This window comes from Colletotrichum truncatum (assembly GCF_014235925.2).
Source record: "Colletotrichum truncatum strain CMES1059 chromosome Unknown Contig_0004, whole genome shotgun sequence".
Lineage (NCBI taxonomy): Eukaryota > Fungi > Ascomycota > Sordariomycetes > Glomerellales > Glomerellaceae > Colletotrichum > Colletotrichum truncatum.
In genome coordinates, this window is record NW_027222401.1 from 928530 (window position 1) to 949463 (window position 20934).

General features: G+C 47.1%; 5 protein-coding genes across 5 annotated transcripts; 2 read left to right on the forward strand and 3 right to left on the reverse strand.

Moving 5' to 3' along the window:
- Positions 1–3214: 3214 nt before the first annotated feature.
- CTRU02_207058 (mold-specific m46 protein) lies at positions 3215–3580 on the forward strand (the record flags this gene model as incomplete). The annotated part of the gene is made up of 1 exon (XM_036733971.1): positions 3215–3580. One exon carries the CDS (start codon positions 3215–3217, stop codon positions 3578–3580), a length of 366 nt encoding a protein of 121 aa, XP_036574303.1.
- Positions 3581–4792: 1212 nt separating this feature from the next.
- CTRU02_207059 (glyoxylate reductase (D-isomer specific 2-hydroxyacid dehydrogenase)) lies at positions 4793–5737 on the reverse strand (the record flags this gene model as incomplete). Its single annotated transcript, XM_036733972.1, has 1 exon — positions 4793–5737. The coding sequence occupies one exon, from the start codon at positions 5735–5737 to the stop codon at positions 4793–4795; it is 945 nt and encodes a 314-aa protein (XP_036574304.1).
- Positions 5738–7172: 1435 nt separating this feature from the next.
- Positions 7173–9065, reverse strand: CTRU02_207060 (cytochrome p450; the record flags this gene model as incomplete). The annotated part of the gene is made up of 5 exons (XM_070204826.1): positions 7173–7677; positions 7733–8235; positions 8316–8466; positions 8536–8820; positions 8878–9065. 5 exons carry the CDS (start codon positions 9063–9065, stop codon positions 7173–7175), a joined length of 1632 nt encoding a protein of 543 aa, XP_070061359.1.
- Positions 9066–11648: 2583 nt separating this feature from the next.
- Positions 11649–12149, forward strand: CTRU02_207061 (reverse transcriptase domain protein; the record flags this gene model as incomplete). The annotated part of the gene is made up of 2 exons (XM_070204827.1): positions 11649–11787; positions 11842–12149. 2 exons carry the CDS (start codon positions 11649–11651, stop codon positions 12147–12149), a joined length of 447 nt encoding a protein of 148 aa, XP_070061360.1.
- A 5008-nt stretch (positions 12150–17157) lies between these two features.
- On the reverse strand, positions 17158–17808 carry CTRU02_207062 (uncharacterized protein; the record flags this gene model as incomplete). The annotated part of the gene is made up of 1 exon (XM_036733976.2): positions 17158–17808. The coding sequence occupies one exon, from the start codon at positions 17806–17808 to the stop codon at positions 17158–17160; it is 651 nt and encodes a 216-aa protein (XP_036574308.2).
- Positions 17809–20934: the final 3126 nt, after the last annotated feature.

Below are 20934 nucleotides of genomic sequence, written 5' to 3' on the forward strand. Positions count from 1 at the left end.
GCCCTGGCAGTAAGTCTAGATTGCTATAAAAGATAGCTACATACTAACCCTAATACCTAGCAAAAGCTCTCCGGGAGGTCAGGAACTACCAGAAGACATTTGACTTCCTGATTCCGAAGCCCCCATTCTAGCGACTCTGGAAGGAAATCTGCGATGACATCGACCCCTCCAAGCGCCTGCGCTGGCAGGCGACTGCTATTAGCGCTCTTCAAGAGTCTTCGGAGTCTCTTCTCTTTGGTATTTTCGACAGTAAGCTTTACTTGCAAACTCTTATCGAGTTGAACGAACTATCTAGTGATTAACTTTGCTGCGATCCATACCAATCGCGTCACCATTCAGCCGAAGGATCTGCATCTCGTCCAGGCTATCTTGAAGGCCGGCAGAGTCCACGGAGACAAGTGGTTCGACCCCGAGTCTGGGAAATGCGGGCGATTAATTGAAGGCATTCAGGGCGTTCGGAAGTTAGGAGTAACAAGGTAGCAGGTCTATTCGTTACGCAATATATCCACTCTTGAGGCTGGCTACTACAAAAGATGTCTAAAATTCGTGATGCATACTTACTGAAATCTACCCACGGGTATACACCCGTAGGTACCCAAACCCGTGGGCCCCCCTTCAGTTTACTACCCGTGGGCTTTTTTACCCAAACCCACTTTACCCATGGGTACCCGTGGGTAATAGTAAAACTTTCGGGCACTACCCATAACTACCCGACCCATTTCGCGGGTACCCGTGGGACCCGCGGGCCGGGTAATGCCCATGCCTAGATTGAATACATAATATAATGGATAGTTATCAGCGAGAGGCCTATGTGAACTGTACTCGATAGACATCTTCTTCACGAGGCTTAAAACCAACAATCGAGGTGATTCAGCTTGACACGAGTGACGAAATCACAACACAAAGCATGTTAAAGCACGTTCATTCTAGTTGTGTAAGCCAATATCATGGCACTATTGCTGATACTGATCGTCTCCTTGAGGAGGGTCTGTGAGCTGATGGAATTCTCAAGCTGTTCGGTAGCGCTGCAACTGGACCGTGGATTTGATAATAATCTTTGTGTTGGAGATTTCACGAAGAGATCACAATAAACTTTACGTATCAGTCTTTTGCGACCTAAAGAAAGACAAAAAGGCTGAGCTCAGGTTGAATTGTTGTGCTTGGCTCAGTTACCGTGACCGTAAAATCGGAGCCCGAAAGCAAGGCGTAAATGACCTTCGGACTCCGAAGCTCAAACAAGGACAAGCCCCGAAATCCCATGCTACCTAAAATGCTGAGTTGGCCGGGGTTGGAAAGACTCGGCGCTTCATTATTGTTATTAACATGTTACATATAGAGATTAAGGTTTTCACCGGGGGTTCAGTTATCGGCGTTAACAATGCCTATGGGCCTCGTTCCAGACCAGGAAGGTTCAAATTTAAATACGACTTGGCCAACTGGCCCGAGGCAATAGTAGTTTTGCCCGCCCCAGCATGGTTCAGAGCATTTCTTGCAACATATGAGCACCCTTCGTACGGCCTTCTGTAATCTCAATCCAAAAACCCTTTGGGCCAAGAAGATTCATGCCCGACTGTTGCTGCTCTGTTAGCTTCTGTCTTGGCGATGAAAATAAATGAGTCGCTGGTGAACTTACATAAATTAATACACCATTTGTATCGTTAGCGGCTTAAACTGCTACTTTGAGCCCGCGATGCGCTGCATATGCATCAAAGTATGGTTGTTAGCGCCAAAGTAAGTAAGGTGGATGTTTATTCTACTCGTTCCACCGACGTTAAAACAGCTTCCTAGGCAGCTGTAACCAGTGAATCGTCGAACTCTGTGTATGATAACAACGTATATGTTTGTTTGAGTATCTGAAGGATGTACATGTCGGTCGTAAAATATTCTTGCAGATGGGGCAGCATTTGCTCAGCAAGCGGTTGTTGAAAGAAGAAGAATGAGCAAATGACTTCGTCTGCAAGATACCAATATGTCCCATAAACTTCTATTTCGAGCTGGAATTTATCCAGAAACGAATTATTCTTCTTGTCAGCTGATGACGCCTAACTATATGTCCCCCCTCTCGCTTCAGCAGCCGCCACTTGGGCACTGTAACGCCTGATGCAGATGTGAGTGGCGAGGAGCGCTGGACAACAGCATCCAATGAGTATCTAGCCGGCGTACCACCCGAGATCTTTTTACTTGTACTATAGTGACTGTTTACTCAAGATATCTCAAGGAGTAGAAGTCACCACAAGCTCTCTTGACTTTTTGCTGCACTCTTGTGCGGACAAAGTCTCGTGCCTTAGCTGGTAATATATGCCGCATATTGCCATTGGTTTACCACCGAAAAAGGAAGAAGTAGGCCATTAAGCACCAATTATGGATGGAAAGCGGCAGTTCTAATGATGAAAGGGCCTATGAGAATGAGATGAGGTTGTATGTTCGAAGCTACATGGCACCAGTGGAAAAGAAATACCAAACCGTGCTTTACTCGCAACAAGTTTCCGAGTAGACTCATGGCCAAGTAACACTAGCCTTCAAATTGTCACATTGAGAATTTATTCCGCTTATATCTCGGTAGGTTGCTCCCTGATTATGTCGCCAATCACCCTGCCAGACGGTACATCACCTACAAATTCTTGCACCTAGAGCCCTGTTGCTGGAATCCACCCAGCCACAAAAGACGTGGGCGTGAAACAACAAGAAGCTCACCAGTAAAACATTCATATAACAAATGAGTACAACGCTCAGGCCAGGGTTCAATCAGCCGAGACAACACGTACCACGGTTGAAGGAAGTCGCATATGTAATCAGGCATCGTCAACTGTGTGTAGCCCCCCATCGGTTAATTCAGCCTTTGACTGTCATGTTCCCACATGAGAACAAATGCACTTCAATGTAACACCAGACTGATTGGTGAATGTCAGACGGGCTTTTTTTTGCCCAATGGGTTCACGCAGACAGCCTAGCGTTTCAACACTGATGATGCAATGACGGTGAACCGAGCACAGAACCATGAAATACACTTGTTATATCATTGTATGTCTTCCAGAAAAGATATAAAGACATAGAGAACTCCCTGAAACATAATTCCCATCATGAGCTTCAATAAACAGCACAAACTTACCCCACAAACATTTCATCGGTCATATACTCACGTGAGTCTTAGTGAGGCTTTGGTACACTTGTCAACGGCACTAAGTCATTACTCGCTAGGATTAGATCATTCAAAATGCGCTTTCATACAATTGCTGCTGTTCTTGTCTCCGTTGCCACGGCCCAAGCCGCTGTGGCTCAGGGTCAGCCTCAAGCGCTCACACCTCGAGGCGGACCCGTCTTCGAAGAGCTAGTCGAGAAACGAGATGGGCCCTTCTCCTTGCAAAAGCGAGAGTGCAAGTACAATGGATGCAAATGCAACAGCCGCGGATTGCAGCTCACTATCTGTGGCGCATGCAAGTATGCCGACACCAAGAAGTATGCCATCTCTGCTAAGAGAGTCGACAACCACATCTATGAGTGCTCTCCTGGTGGGAAATGTTGCGACTATGGATATGCCAAGGACTGTGGCAAGTCCAATCAGCGGTGTATTATTAATTGAGGGTTGGAGTATTCGCGAACCCGACTCATGAAGTCAGTGGAATCAACGGGTCATGTTTTGACGCGCTGTAATTGCTCTCTGACTGTCGCTATCATCAGTCGCTCGCTCACTACTACTTATTTTCACAGGTCTAACCTGCTGATAACTTCAAGATCACACTATCATTTGAATCGATCCCACGTTATTTGCTTTGTGAGTTTTGAAATACGTAGTAACAGTGTTGCCGTCAAATGCCATGGCGACCTGCGTGACGCGGTTATGAACATTGGAATGTTCCGGCCATCACCTACGCCGTACAATTACCGCCAAATGTTCTATCTATCTGAAACTTTGTCTAAACGAGGAATTGATTATTCTTGACTTGGATTACTCTGCAGCTGCTTCCTTTTGATACAATTTGTTGTCTAATGAGTTCTTTGTAACACCGAGTACTAAACAAATCAAGTAGTCTTGTCTGCAAAGATTTAACTCAAGCCGTCTCTATGAGCGTTCGCGTAAACTTAGATGCGTGCAGAAGGTTGAAGTGATATGTATGATCAATTTACGCGCCGATATAATTGTTTCCTGTCGTGTGTCGTGACCGGATTGATGAACTCGGCTCTTCTCGTCTCCAGGTCACTGTTGAGCTTGGGTATGGCTGATTTCCGATCAAGCCAGTAACTATGAACGTATTCAATTCCCTTGTAAAAAGTAACGGGTATCTTGAAGTCCGGTACTTGGTGGACTCAGTAGCACCATAGGCGTATACCCCGGAGCCTGCGCCATGGAACTGAGACATGCTCCCTATCAGGCCAGTTATAACTATACTATCACAGAATTTGAGCCAAGAGTAATTTAGCTTCACTTCTAAATCTTTGTGAAAAGCGTCCAAACACAGATACCATTTTCATGATCCTTTTTGAGACAGTTTGCCACAGAATTATGTCAGGTTTCAGGATAGAGGAAAGCCTGGTTGAAGGATCAACATAAGTGAGGGACTGCTCGGTGTTCAAACTAAAGTTCTTCCAAGATAGACGACAACCGCTGACTGCCCGAAGAATACAAGCGGAGATAATGGAGGTCTTGCTGCCTGTGCCGCGGAAACTTGCTCCTTTCAAAAGTGAGGAAACAAGGCATAAGGCGTATCTTAGAACATGGATGTGTATTATTAGTGCTCCCATAATCTCTCTATATGTCAAAATTATGTGTGTGCCTCCACCTGGTTTATCCTTTTCAGATGATGTTCTTCAACGCTTGCCCAGCCAAGAATCGTCTCAAGTTGTACGCGATCAGAGCCTCGGAACCCTGCGGGCGGCCGCCAGCAGCGTGAGGGGAAACAATAACGTTCGGCGCCTTCCACAGACGGCTAGACTCGGGCAGGGGCTCAGTCACGAAGACATCCAGTGCCGCACCACCGATCTCGTTCTTCTCGAGCGCATCAACCAGCGCATCCTCGTCGACCGAGGTACCACGACCAACGTTGACAATCCAGGCGTGCTTGGGCAGAAGCTTAAGACGCTCAGCGTTGAGGGCGTTCTTGGTTGAATCAGATCCAGGCAGGATCATGACCAGCGCATCCGTCTCAGCCAGAAGCTCGGGGAGCTTGTCCTCGCCGTAAACCTCAACGCCATCACGCACGCCGGCATGGCGGGCAACACCCTTGACCTGAGCACCGAGACCACGGAGATGGGGCGTCAGCGCCTTGGCAATGTTTCCAAAGCCCCAGATCAGAACGCGGGCATCGCGCAGCGTCGTGAAAGCACCGGCGGGGCGATCGGGTTGGGGCCCACCAAGGTGGCCGGGCCACTTGCTCTGGAGCTGGTAGTCGCGCATCTCGTAAAAGCGGCGAGCGGAGTTGAGGAGGAGACCAAGGGCGTGCTCGGCAACAGTGTGGTCGTGGAGGCCAGAGCCGGTGGTGACTGTGATCTTGGAGACGTCAAAGCCAGCGTTGAGCACGTCGTTAGGGCCGGCTGCCAGCGACTGGATCCAGCGCAGGTTCTTGAGGCGGCCAGCGGCGTCCTTGAGGTTGTCGGCAGTGTTGGTCCATGTCACGAGGATATCGGCATCGGTGTGTTCCTCGGGAATGGTCGTCTTGACGTCGTAGGGAACAAGTTTGACGGAGAAGCCCTCAAGGCTCTCAACGTCAAGTTTGAGGGAGGTGGGGTAGAGGAGCTTCATGGTGATGATGTAGAACTTCGATCTGGAGCGGTCAGTGTCTGCTTGAGTGCAATTCTTCTAGTGAAAGATGGGGAAGCTCATACTTACCAAGAGGAAGAGAGTATTTTGCTTTGCGACAAATAATAGAGAAGACGTTTGGAAAATTCAAACGTGTCACGGAATTTGGGCGAGGGGTTGTTTACTAGTAGTAACCTCGGGGAAAGAATCACCGATGACGGAGTACAATACGTGATCCAATAGCATAGTGGGATGGATAGCCGCCTATGGACCACAGCGGGGTATGGTGGGGGAAGACTTCAGGTGGGGGCGGGGGAGGGGAAGGAAACCCCGAATCGCTGGCTCGTTGCTGACTCCATCCCAGTAGTGAGTTGCGTGCTGCTCCAACGAAAAGTAGCGCATTGCATAATGACTCGTCCAAGCGAAGAGCGAGAGGTCATCTTATCGGAAAATATTGCTCAATTGGACGTGTACCCGGCACAAACACCGAAAGTATGCGCAATTTTGCGGATTTTTTCCCGAAAAACCACCAATTGGACATTGCCGTTCATCCCGTATCTCTAACACCTTCAACCTTCCCGCCGTGATGTCTGGTCGAGTTTTCCATCAAGGTAGGTTATTGAAATGAACTCTGACCGCCTTTGAAGTTGCATATCGTGAGCCCATTCTACAGCAGGCTTTCGCATCTAGAGACATGAAGAAAGGTTATACAGAGGGATTCGAAGATTCAGGCAAGTGTCGCAATTGTTGTCAGACATCGCAACAAGGCCAGGGGCAGGGTTGCAACATGAGATGGAACCGCCGCATTCGGCAAGTTTGAACTCTGTTGATATATTTTCATCACATCAGGCATGCGATTTGAGACTTGTCATCTGAAGCTTCTGAGTAAGTGTGGAATCGAGTTCATCAATCGAGCGAAAGGCTCGTCTACGATGTATGCCGCATAACTTACGTATTGACTCACATATCCAAGATATTCGTGTCCTGCACTGGGATGATGGAACAGAAAAAGTCTAGTTCCGACCAACGATGGATTTCTGAGGCATTCGACTACCAAGTAAGCAGACAACTGAGTGTAGTGAGCCTTTTATTATGATCGTAATGGAAATATTCTGCGGGTATCCTCCCAGCGTTTGGCAAGATGAGCAACTGATGCTTTATAATTCGCATTCCCGACGCTGAGTTCGTATGTCAACAACTCACATTAGTTCAAGTTAGGCACATATGCTACCATCTGCTGTCTCGTGAAAACAATGCGGCCATTGTCCCCACAAGGCAATGTTGTAGCACGCAACGAAACATCTTGCTTTTAGGCATGAACTTTAAAGAACTAAGACAAAGTTGCGTTTCAGTTATACCAGAATCTGTTGTAGCCAACAAACAGCTTGGCCAAAAAGGCGAAATGAGTGGTAGCCATGCTTAAACCACCACAGAAAACCTATTCCCATTGCTTTAAAAGCTCCTCGGTCTCAGCCATATTCTTTCTCAGAATCTTGGCGTGAGCCTCGCTTCTTGGTACCAATCGCACCTTGAATTCCTTCGGAAAATGCAACAACCCCTCATCGTAACATGCGTAGCTGGTGTCTAACTCGATAAGCTCTCCGTTCTCTCCAACTTCGCGCTCAATCTTGAACGCCCAGAGTATCAAAGCAGCCATACGCCACTGTGACCTCTCAGCCAGATGAATGCCAACGCAGATGCGTCGACCAACACCGTATGAGTAGTGGTCACGCTCATCATATTTTGCCGAAGCGGCGAGCTCGGGTGCGAGCTTGTCTGCCTGAGGGAGGAAACGGTCCGGGTTGTAGGTCGAAGGCGAGTCCAGCCATTTGCTGTCATGGTTGAGCCCGAAAGGAGGGGCGAAGATGGTGCTGCCGGCTGGGATGAGCATGCCCTCGTACCATCTATCCTCTTTGGCACAATGAGGGATTCCTGTTGGTAGGCTGAGGGGCTAGTTAAGAATACGGTCAAGATATTTGTTGGCAGGAGGTCACATACACTGGTCTTATTCGCAAACCCTCCTTCAATATGCAGTTGATGTATGGTAAATCTTTGAAATCCGACCACACAGGAGTTCTCTCAGTCCCGCAAACGCGATCAAGCTCTGCACGCGCCTTCTCCTGATACTCGGGGTGCTTCGCAAGAAACAGGATTGTGTTCAGCGTCGCAGTCGCCGTGGTGTCAGACGCGCCCATGTGAACACCCCCAAGGAAGTTATTCAACTCAGTGTAGGTGAGTTGTGCGTCGCACTTGATGTCCTCGCTGAGGAGTCTATCAAGTAGAGATTCTCTCTTATCGCCACTGTTGCGGCGCTTTTCCACACGATCGCGGGCTTCGTTCCAGATGTTTGTCATTGTATGATAAAACTCTACGCCGCGCTTCTTCGACTCGGTCCAGTTCTCCGGTATGAGTCCCAAAATTGGGAACTGCTCCACTGGTAGGTACGAGCCTGGCTCGATTGCTTTTGATATCTGTACTCTCATTAGTTGTAAGTGACGAATAGGTAACGTCAGAATATTGTACCGCCTCCATAACAACATAAACAGCCTGGATGAAGTTAGTAACAATACTATAGACCTAAGTAATAGAAACGTACGCAACCCCAAAAGCTTTCCGGATCCGGGGCTCGGTGACCATAAATTGTGATGCTCGCAATTGAGGCGGTCGTTCGCTTGATGAGAGGACGAAAATCTTTCGGCTTCTCCAGTAGGTCACAGACCATTCGGTTGAATCTATCAATTTATTAGTGTCCTAGCTCTTCAACCGCACTTTCTTCACTTCGATCTGCACTAGGGACATACTCAGCTTCCTGTATCGCCCTTAAGTTTGTGTCTAGGTTCTTCGCCGAGAAGTACGCCGCGGCAATCTTCCGCTCTGCCCTCCATTTGGGGCTCTCATGCATCAATGCAATGTTCTCGTTTCGCGCCGCGTTAAGTACTTGTTGGTCAACCGGTCTGTCATTATACCAAGCGCCACGCTTGCTGAAGAGCTCATGGATGGCGTGTCTATCGTTAAGCACTATTATCGTGCCCTTGCCAACCTTGAGCGAGTAAATGGAGCCGTACTGTTCAGCCCATTCTTTAAGTCTGAAGACTGATTAACAAAAGGAAAAAGTTAGTGGCTAAAGTTTGGGCACAACATACTGGGCAAAGAACCCTGTCGAAGGGATGAGATGCGCATTCCCAAGGATGGGAATGGTAGGAGGGCCGGGAGGGAGATGTTTCTCGCGGCGACCGAACGTGAAAATTTTGTACAAGAGAAAGACCGCTGGGGCGATCCATAAGTAGGGCAAGACTACCCGTAATGGCGTGTCAGTTGTTGTAAGAGCCATCGTGTTCAATGTGATTGTGATTGTGATTGTTGACGAGGACCAGCGACAGATTCACTTTCTTTTCGGCTTTTCTGGGTTTTTATTACAGCCTTATTCTCCACCAAGCAAGAAGACGAGGCACCGTGGCGCCTCTTCATGTATATAAGACGTCTTGCGTTCAACAGCCTAAGTGGCGGAAAGTCGATCCAATACTAATTATGATAAAAGTATGTGTGTATTGATGCATATGTATTGTTTCCCAAGAGCGGGGTATGTAAATCAACACATTCTCCCTAGAAAGGGAGTCTCCTGCATAGCCGTCCTCAAATAGAAATCAGGACATCCACGCGCCTTTACCATTATGAGCTGCATTGTGCACCATTTTCGTGCATACACATCGCAGATGTAAGCTATCTCAGACTTGACTTGGGCTACCTTTATGCGACCGCGTCTTGGCTTTGGTGAACTTGGGTAAGCCGCAGGCTACCTTATGGGCCATAGGTAATATGTCCACAAAACAGCTTACTCGTCTCTGTATTAGTAGGAGTGCAACTGCCTTCTATCACACCGATTACACGAAGGTTAAGTAGATTTGTCTCCAAAACTAAAGATGATTCCGGCATAACTAAGAACAAAGATTCTGCAAAATCGTCTAGAGGATACTGGGAGGCGGTAGCTGGACGCGCTTCGCATCTAGTTACCTGCAGATGTTGCCCCGCGCCCGTATAGGTGAATCCGGATCTGAGACTACATAATGCCGTTGGTGCTTTGTAACTTTCGAACATCAATTGGTCGATCACAAACTGCATTGTACCGCAATAGGCCTTATATACGAGCTGTACCTTCGGTCCACCGAAAATGACCTGCGCCGTGCACCGTTCTAATTGGACAGAAGGTACCGTCTGCATACAGGACCACACGTAAACCGCATTGAATATCACATGGCGAAGCAAATCAGCTCCCTCATAGTCTGTTTAGGCGACAGTGCTGTTGCATTGATGTGCCCAATTTGTCTAGCCTTCCGAGAACACGCCCGTCTACTGATGTTCAATATCAGCCACTCCTGCTGCGTCACCCACCGCCCGAGACAGGAGGTCGGTGTGAGTGGAGACGTGGGGTAGAGGGTGTTAAGGGTACATTTACATGACACTTGTTACTGGAACATAGTCTTTCTACCACGAACTGTGATAAGGAGCTCGGCTTACCTATTCCGTGAAAACTGGTTCTTCGTGATCGGAGCGAGTGTGCTCGTTGGTGACAGTTGTAAGAACAGCTGTGCGATTAGTGGGCTCTGTAACACAAGTGTGATGGGCCCCGCTTATACAGCCCTGTAGGATCGCCTGCGCCGTTATTCCTAGCACTCTGCTAACCTAAATTAGACGATGATAATTGGTTTTCTTTACATCCTCATCCTCAAATCCTACTATTCATATCAAACAATTGGTCGTGGATTTTGTATTTCCACTGGATGGTCTTCTCGATGAACCTCCATGCTTTTGCTTTGCGTAGCGCCACCAGGTCCACATTCTTGTCTTTAGGGGTTAGGTAACTTGAGCCTCAACACCGCCATGTTTTAGCCTCTGTGAGAGCAGTGGGATTTATTTCGAGGTTTAGCGAAGGACAATTCATAACCAATAACATATAACCTAGACTGGTTTTTAAAGTCAGTAAAAGGACCATTCCTATGTAGACAGATAGAACGCAAATCGTATTGGTGAGAACAGTCGACACGGCAAGAAACTTATAGCACCCTACTCAATCCATGAGTTCGTTGTAACTTCCAAACCTTTTTACCTTGCCGTGTTCAGTGTTTGAGAATACTGATGGCTTCTCAAACCCACGTAAGTCTTCTATTGAAAAAAAACAGATAAATAATTAGGTAAGCATACAAGCAACACCAAGGCCTACAGCTACATATTTCATGAAGGCATTGGCTAACAACTTATAATACGACTATAGCGAGGATGAGTGAGGGGTCAGATAAGTTCCAATCAGGTATGGACGTTGCTGTTACGACCCGTAAACAAGGATAACAGCTGAACGACCCACTTGGGCGTCGGGCGGCTAGAACAGGACATTTGTACTGCAGGATCACGGGAACAACAGGGACTCACTCGGGAACGGAAGAACTATGGTACAAGTCACGTGATGATAAGATAAGACTGAGCAGGTAGTATGGGTCACTGAGCGCTTAGTCAGAGCTACTGAGCGCTCACCAACGATCACTGATCGCTCACCGGTACCTGATCAGTGATCAGCGACAAGACACAGGGACTGTCCAGGACTTGTATATAGTATGACCTGAGCTCGGCCCATGGTCAGACTTCCATAGCTCTTCAGCAATCAACTTTGTGATTACCCTAACCGGTACTTTCAGCTATACCTAAGTGACGACTACTCTACGACTCTTGTTGAGGCCTTGACTGATCACCAAGACCTTTGAAGATCTACGACTCAATCGACCAGACCCCAGAACGACTGTTACTGTTGTCAATCCCTGGCTTACTGTTAACACAAACCCACTGTCAGTTAGCTGGCCGTAACACTTTGATTGCTCCTGTTCAGTAAGTCACCTTTTGAGAACTACTAAACAGTATAGACAAGATGTCTTCTCGCGCTTCTGCCAAATCACCCACTCCAGGATCCTCATCCTCTTCGCGCAACCAGCCTCAGAGCCTCGCGCAGGAGCCCGCCAACACTGAGGACTTCGACATGCCGGACCTCAAGTACGACTCCGATGGAGATGGCTCTTTCACCAAGGAAAGCTACGATAAGCTCCGACGCATAATCCAGAAACAAGAAGCCGAGACAAAAGACATGCAGAAAATCGTCAACGAAAACCGACAAGCAATGGAAAACCTCAACGAGCAACTCCAGCACGCTGGACAGGCCTACAAGAAGCTGGAAGAAGACATCAAGGGGGACGCCAACCTCCGGAAGATCCAGGAACTCCAGGGGGAAATCACCACCCTCCGGGCCGCCGCCAACATCGTCACCACGCCCGTCCACGGAGGACGACAAAAGCTCAAGCTCAGTACGCCTGTCACCTACGACGGAACCCCCGGGACCCTTAAAGGATTCCTGATTCAGGTCAAAAACTACTAGAACTTTCACCATGGAGATTTTACTAACGAAACCGAAAAAGTAGTATACGCAGCCACCTACCTCCGAGGAAAGGCCCTTAAGTGGTTTAAACTAATCTAGGAAGAATACCTTAAATGCGAGACCCTCGACGAGTGTACTACCGAGACCCGCGACATCTACGCCAATTTTAAAGGATTCGAGGATGCGCTCAGGTCACTCTTCCAAGACCCCGACGAAAAGCGACAAGCCGAACGAGATCTAGCATAACTTAAGCAGACTAAGTCCACCAAAGACTACTCCGCCAATTTCCGACAACTTAGCGTTTAACTCGACCTTACCGAGGAAACCAAGATCTTTATGTTCTATCAAGGACTAAAAGACGAAGTCAAGGACGAGATTATCAAGATTGATCGACCTGACGACTTTCTCTAGTACGCCGAACTCGCTATCAAAATCGACAACCGGCTTTTCGAACGACGAAAGGAAAGAGGCGAAAAACGACAAAACCCCAACTCAGGACGCAAGTACCAGTGGCAGCCTCAGCACCAGTTCAACAACCAGCGAAACGACGATAGACCCCGCAACAACTAGAACAACCCCCGACAAAGTACTGCCTATGGTCACTATAGTAGACCAATGGACCTTAGTGCTACATAGAGAAACGACAAAAAGAACGATAGTTGGAAGAAAGACAGACAGTGCTATAACTGCCAGAAGATTGGACACCTAGCATACGAATGCAGGTCACCCAAGAAGGAACGCTTCCAACCGGTACCAGAGAAACGACAAGCGAGTATCGCCACGAAGACGATCCCTCATGAACAACTTAATTGGACCACCTGCTTCGATGACAACTGCCATATCCACTCTAGCAGTAAGGAACACGCAGGATGGTACCCCCAGAAACCTCAAGAACGATCTGGTTACGACACCACCAACGTACCTAAACGGACCCTCGCTGCGGGATATAGAAGCAACAGCAAAATCGAGCGCAAGACAATCGAACGGCTCGACAGTATGAACGACAACGAGGAATTAGAATAAGACAATCAGCGAAGGCTGAGCCTCCTCTACGCAGGACGACAAGCCCACCTGCAGCGGATTCAACAGGACTCACAAAACCCTATGTGGCAACGACAACTCGGTGCGCTGGACGCACACATCGAACGACGACAACATGCACAAGGAGATCCCGCACGGATCCGCCAGATCAACCAAGAACTGGAAGAACAGGTCGAATCAGAAACGACCAAGAACACCCCCAACGACTCGGAAACACCTCGCGATGTTGCCCGCCAACATGCCCAACTGGAAGTCGCCTTTGAAGTCGCTTCAGTCGACGACACCAGCTCTGGAGAGGACTCTGACGAAGAAATACAGTGGTATCACTGCTACCAAGACCAGCGCCGAGTCCACTATATCAAGAAAGACGAAGCATGGAAGAAACAGCAAGAAAACGACGAACAAGGAACGGACGAGCAGTCAAAAAACTAGACTCGCCTACCGAAGACAAGGGACAACGACAGGCAGTCCAGACAAGGTCCCTATGTAGCGCAACGACGCCCACGACACAACGACACGAGCATGTACAAGTCCAAATACAGCTCAACGGAAGAACAGCTACCGCCATGATCGACAGCGGAGCCTAAGGAAACTTCATATCACTAAGAACGGTAAATGAAAGAAAGATAACCTGGAAAAGAAAAGCAGCCGAAGACTGCTACGAACTCAGCACCGTTGAAGGAGAACAAGTCCAGTACGGCGGAGGACGCATTGTTATGGAGACAGCGCAACTCCTAATGCAGATCCATGGCCAGAATGAGCGACTCAACTTCGATATTACGGAGATAGGAGACAAGTACGATGTCATCCTTGGAAGACCATGGTTATACGACAGTAACCCACGGATAGATTGGAGAACAGGCCAACTCCATTGGGACCAGGATTCAGTCACTGAGAAGCAACCACGGAACGGTGCCTCAAACGAACCTCTCAAGACTCCTGAAGCGAAGAGATTTCTAGCATACCTACGGATAAAGGATGCAAACGCCAGGACGTTATCAGCAACAGACATCGGCAAGGAAGACCGACTTCTGTCTATCCCAGAAGAATACCGGCAATACCAGAAGCTATTCGCCGAAGAACTCGAGACCGGACTCCCGGAACATAGCAACTACGACTACGAGATACCCCTTAAGGAAGGGAAGGAGCCAAAGCTAGAAGCAATCTACGGACTCAACCAGAAAGAAATGGAAGCACTCGACGCTTACCTCGAAGAAAATCTACAGAAGGGATACATCAGACCCTCCACATCACTAGCAGGATACCTAATCCTGTTCGTACTAAAAAAGAACGGCAAACTACGACTCTGCGTCGACTACCGGAAACTTAACGACATTACGATTAAGAACTGCTACCTACTACCGCTTATCTCCGAATTACGAGATCTACTGCACGGAGCCTAGTGGTTTACAGTACTCGACCTAAAAGGAGCTTATAACCTGATCCGGATGAAATCAGGTGAAGAATGGAAGACAGCGTTTCGAACACGCCGAGGACATTACGAGTACCTTGTGATGCCCTTCGGACTTACCAACGCACCCGCGACATTCCAGACGATGATCAACCACGTCTTACGAGAATACCTCGATATGTTCGTCGTAGTTTATCTCGACGACATCCTAATCTTCTCCAAGACTCTGGAAGACCACAAAAAGCACGTACATCAAGTGCTACGGAAACTACAAGACGCCAAACTCCTAGTGGAACCAGAAAAAAGCAAATTCCACACCCAAGAAGTCGAATTCCTAGGCTTTACGATAGCCCCTGGAATCCTCAAGATGTCTAAAGACAAAGTCGCAGCAGTACGAGACTGGCCAACACCACAAAACGTCAAGGATGTGCAATCCTTCATCGGATACGTGAACTATTACCGACGATTCCTAGAAGGATACTTAGACAAAAACGACCCCCTTACGAGACTTTCGAAGAAAGATATCCTATGGCAATGGGAAAAGGAACAAGACTAAGCTTTTAACAAGATCAAACGACAAGTCACATCGGAACCAATACTTGTTATACCAAACCCCGAGAAACCATTCGAAGTCGAGACCGACTCCTCAGACTACGCTATAGGAGGACAACTAGGCCAACGAGACGACGAAGGACGACTATACCCTTGCGCCTTCTTCTCACGCAAGTTACACGGCCCAGAACTCAACTACCAGATACACGACAAGGAACTTATGGCAATTATCGAGGCATTCAAAGAATGGAGACCGCAACTCTCAGGGACCAAGTACGAGGTCAAAGTATACACCGACCACAAGAACCTCGCACACTTCACCACATCGAAAGATCTTAACAAACGACAAATTCGATGGTCCGAATTCTTGTCAGAATTCAATTTCAGAATCATCTACCGGAAGGGCAAGGAGAACGGCAGGGCCGACGCCCTCAGCCGACGACCGGACCACGAGGTCCAGGTACCTGAGGAAACCCGAGTTATCCTCAAAACAGACAAAAACGGAGACCTTGTGCCAGCAGCCAGACTCTTAATGATGGCCAGAAGAGACAGTACTAGCACGCCTGGAAGGATGTCTCCTGAAGCTATTAGGGAGATACACTCCGCACCCGCACATGGTCACCAAGGCGTAACCAAAACGTGGAAACGCATCCGTCAACACTACGACAAAACGGCTACACGACAAGAAGTATCTTTAGCGATTAAGGACTGTGAGGTTTGTGCGAAAAGCAAACCCAGCCGACATCAGCCTTATGGAAAGATACAGCCGCTCCCAGTGCCGCAAACCGCATGGGAATCCATCTCGCTGGACTTCGTTACTAAGTTACCTAAGTCCCGTGAACCGATGACCAACGTCCACTACGACAGTGTCCTCGTCATCGTCGACAGACTCACAAAGTATTCGTACTTCATCCCGTACATGGAGTCTAGCACTGTAGAAGACCTCGCCTACAAGTTTCTGCAGGTGATCGTAAGCCAACACGGAATGCCGAAGGAAATCGTATCCGACAGAGACAAGCTGTTCACTTCCAAGTTTTGGAGATCCCTGATCTCGCAGCTAGGATCTGACCACAAGATGTCCACCGCTTTCCATCCGCAAACCGATGGCCAGACAGAACGAATCAATCAGATCATGGAAACCTACCTACGCTGCTACGTCAACTATCAGCAAGACAACTGGGTTCAACTGCTACCTATGGCCCAGTTCGCCTACAACAGCGCAGTAGGAGAAAGTACAAAAGAATCACCATTCTATCTGAACTATGGATTCAACCCAACAGCCTACGGACAACCTCGACAAGGCCCAGCAGCTCTGAAAGCTGTGGCAGACATCAACAGACTTAAGGAGATCCAGCAGGAACTCCCCAGAGACCTCGAATTTGTGCGCGAACGCATGCGCAAATACGCCAACAAATCAAGAGTTGAGGGACCAACTCTAAAGGAGGGGGATAGTGTATACCTTCTCCGCCGCAACATCAAAACAAAACGACCAAGCGATAAGTTGGACTTCAAGAAACTTGGACCCTTTGAAATTACGAAGAAGGTATCCAACGTCAACTTTAAACTCGCACTACCCGACAGCATGAAGTGTCATCCAGTCTTTCACATTTCACTTCTCGAATCAGCACCAAAGGGATCGTACACTACGGACTATATCGAAGTAGATCCAGAACAAGAATACGAAGTCGAACGGATAATCGATCACATCGAAGAACAAAAAAGTATCCGCTACCTTGTCAAGTGGAAAGGATACGGACACGAAGACAACACATGGGAACCACCTCAGAGCCTCGAAAACGCACAGGAAGAACTCGGACGTTACTAGAGACAGCAAGAACAAGAACAACAAAGACAAGCACCAGTACGAATCGAAAAACAAACGCCAAAAAGTCAATTTCGACTACGACAACCACAACCCATCATCCGTCCACCACGATCAAACAAGCCACGGGATAAACACCCTCTCATTCGTTTAGGAACCCCAGAGCCGCCTAAAGGAACCCACTAAGGGCCTCCAACACCCCCAGGAGACGCTTCAGGAGTACTCCGCCTCTCAACAACCGACCCTGAATCCAACAAACCAAACTCAGCCAACAAGGATGGCGACAAAGCGACATCCGGGTACAGGGTACCCCAATCCGCTGTGAACTCCACCGGCAGACGAGGCGAATCAGCCGAAGGACGAACCGGTTCTACCCGACGCTGCTCTGCCTCTGCCTCCTCTCTCTCAACACGCTCTAACTCCTCCACACTGTCGATACCACGGCGCACCGCGCGCATCATCTTTTCAAACCACATCTTTTTCTGCTTTCGAAGACGCTCTACTTTGGCGTCCAGAGCACGACGCTCCTCTTCTGCCTTCTCCAAAGCATCCTCAAGCTTCTGATGCTGATCACCAATCCGACGAAGTTGTTGGGCACTGAGACCCTGAAGGTCGCAGTAGGACTTGCCGCCACGAACGCATTCGGCGCATCGAGAGGAATCAGAAAGAGAAGCTTCGCACGACGAAAAACCCTTTACCTCACAGGAGGAACAAACAGGCATGACGGTACGATTGCCCAAGATAAGACTCAAGAGGGAATCGCGCTGCTTTGTCTTTTCCGCACGAGAATCGAACGCTCGTACGACCTTTCGTTTTTTGACGCGACCTGACATGATGTGAGCATCATTAAAGGAAGCAAGTTGGGCGCCCTCCCACCTGAGGGCAGACGACCTACTTAAGCTGGTCTTGAGGACAAGACCCTTGGAGAGGAGACCTGATGTTACGACCCGTAAACAAGGATAACAGCTGAACGACCCACTTGGGCGTCGGGCGGCTAGAACAGGACATTTGTACTGCAGGATCACGGGAACAACAGGGACTCACTCGGGAACGGAAGAACTATGGTACAAGTCACGTGATGATAAGATAAGACTGAGCAGGTAGTATGGGTCACTGAGCGCTCAGTCAGAGCTACTGAGCGCTCACCAACGATCACTGATCGCTCACCGGTACCTGATCAGTGATCAGCGACAAGACACAGGGACTGTCCAGGACTTGTATATAGTATGACCTGAGCTCGGCCCATGGTCAGACTTCCATAGCTCTTCAGCAATCAACTTTGTGATTACCCTAACCGGTACTTTCAGCTATACCTAAGTGACGACTACTCTACGACTCTTGTTGAGGCCTTGACTGATCACCAAGACCTTTGAAGATCTACGACTCAATCGACCAGACCCCAGAACGACTGTTACTGTTGTCAATCCCTGGCTTACTGTTAACACAAACCCACTGTCAGTTAGCTGGCCGTAACAGTTGCGTTAACGCCTTGGGTTCATGAATATGTGGAAGCCCCTGGTGGTTTATTTTCACCCCCCTGAACTAAGGTATCAGCAAGCCGTGTTCTCCGAAAGTACGTGTCATACCCGAAACTGAAGCGACAGGTCATTGATACCTTGATCAAAGTTTTGCCGCTTCAACTCGAATGAGTTGAGGTTATCTACGTAGAGTAAGCTGACTGAATTTTCTTATTGGTTCTAACATCCATCAAGCACGGTGGTAGTCTTCAGTGTTAGGATCGTGAGAAGAGTGCCAAATCTCAACTTTCCAAAGGTCTCTGTAGGTTTCACAGGGGGTGAAACGGAATTCCGTTCGTCAATAACAAATAACAGTAAATTGGTTCTAATCGATGGTTCATGATAGTTGAAAGTGGTGTTGTTGACTAGAAGGTGGGGATATTCCCCCTTGGCCTGTTACGTGGGTCTGGGAGGCTTAGGCCTCTCAGCCTGGCGGGCGTGTGGCTGGAAGTGCTATACGACTCCGTATTCTAACTATCGTAACACTGGAAACTCTCTTTTTATGGTGTTGAAGCGGTTGGAATACGTTATCCCTATATAGTTCCGTCTCCTCGTTAATTCGGCTTCCTATCCCTACTTTCTCCTATAGTTACGGTCTTGTTACCTATCCCTCTATACGTATCGTTATCGTATTGCTATTAACGAATCTTTCGAAGGCTCGATTTGGTTTGCTTTTCGTAAAGGCATTAGTAGGGTTGTCTTCGCTATTAATCTAACGAATTTCTTATAGTTCTCGTCTTTCGTACGATTATCTTAACGCTATGATATCGATTATAAGTCGCTTTTCTTTAGTAATACCTAGCTTTATAAGATACTCGTATAGCGAATAAAAATCGGTATAGATAACTATCTAAATCGTTAGTAGGTTAAGGTAGTTAGTAATTATCGCTAGGGTTATAGCGAGGGCGTAGGCTATATCGACGTTAGCGACTATCTTATAGATCTTTAATACTAATACGCTACGGGTGACTTGTTTACTTTTCGTAAAGCTATAATAAATAAGGTTACCGTGAATCGTGAATTCTCTGTTATTACTATTAGAGGAAGTATTGTTAGCTAGGATGATTAGAAACCTTAATTAGGAGGAAAGGTTATAGTTATTAGCAAACGACTTGTTAACGAAAACAAATAGCTTAGCTATTATAAGGTTAAGTAGGATAAACGTTATTCCTTGGTTAGGCAATTCTATTTGCTATCGAATCCGTTGATTTAGTATTTTTATTACTTCAAGCGAAAGGTCTTAGTGTTAGGTAGTAGTAGATAAATCGAAACAGGCTTCGGGTTAGCAAATTGACGCGATGTACGCCCCTCTGGCGCGTTGTTTAATATATTGCTATTTTAGGTTAGGTTTAGTAGTCTTAATATATCGTAACTTCTTAGCTTATCCTTTTTGCTTTAAATTAATCGAATTGTCGGTTGATAGCGCGATTATCCCTCTGTTAAATTAGAAGTGTTTGTTAATTATAAGGATATTCTTCGCTTTTGCTATAAAAGCTGCTTTTTCTAACTATTCGTCTTTTAATTATAAGAACGCTTTGTCTAATAAACCGAAGGTATTGTTAGTTTGCATGCCGATATAGCTAAAGTATAGATTTTCGGTAGATAAGATTAATAAGTATAGATCGTACAAAGAAGTAACTATCTAGAGATTCTCTTTATAATACTTATAATACGTTGCCTACTAGTAGGTTCTAGCTTCTGCGATTCCGTATAAAGGCTTTATAACCTTTATAATAGTCTTTTTTAGGTACTAGTCTTAAATTTGCTTCGGTAGGTAGGCGAGAATAATACGATTAAGCCTTGTAGAGGATTAAACATAGGCTTATATAATATCTCGAAGCTATAGTTATTTCCCTTCTCGTAGGAGTAACAAGGTAATTAATAGAATTAGCTATTAACTTGCTTGCTAAATCGTTAGCGATTAGGTTAATATAGCCTTCTTGCTATCGTCGGCGTAACCCTATATTATAAGTCTTGATTTCTCGTAGGGTTTGGTTGTTTTACCTTTGACTTTGTTAACGATATAAGATCGGAAGATTCGTACGTTCTAATGCTTTCTCTTATTAAACTAGGTAAATTTAAATACTCTTCTAGCGATAAGGCTATTAATCTCTTGTTTAGTTAACTATTTAAACGGTTTGCTTAGTATAGTAATAATACTTTCTCGTCGTAGTTTGATTACTAATTCTTCGTCTACTTACTTCTTAATCGATAGGAATATTTGTTAATAATCTAGGTTATCGTTAAATTCCTTTGTAAAGTAGGCGATTAGTAGTAGTCTCTTCCGGGGTCTGCCCGGGCGTCTTCTCGGTAGCTTTAGTGCCTCTTGCGGTTCGTCCGGTTTACTACCTCCGCCAGCGACGATAATTTCGTTACATACTACTTCCTACTACGGTATCTTAGCTTCGGGTTCTTCTTCTTCTTCTAGCATAGCGATAGAAT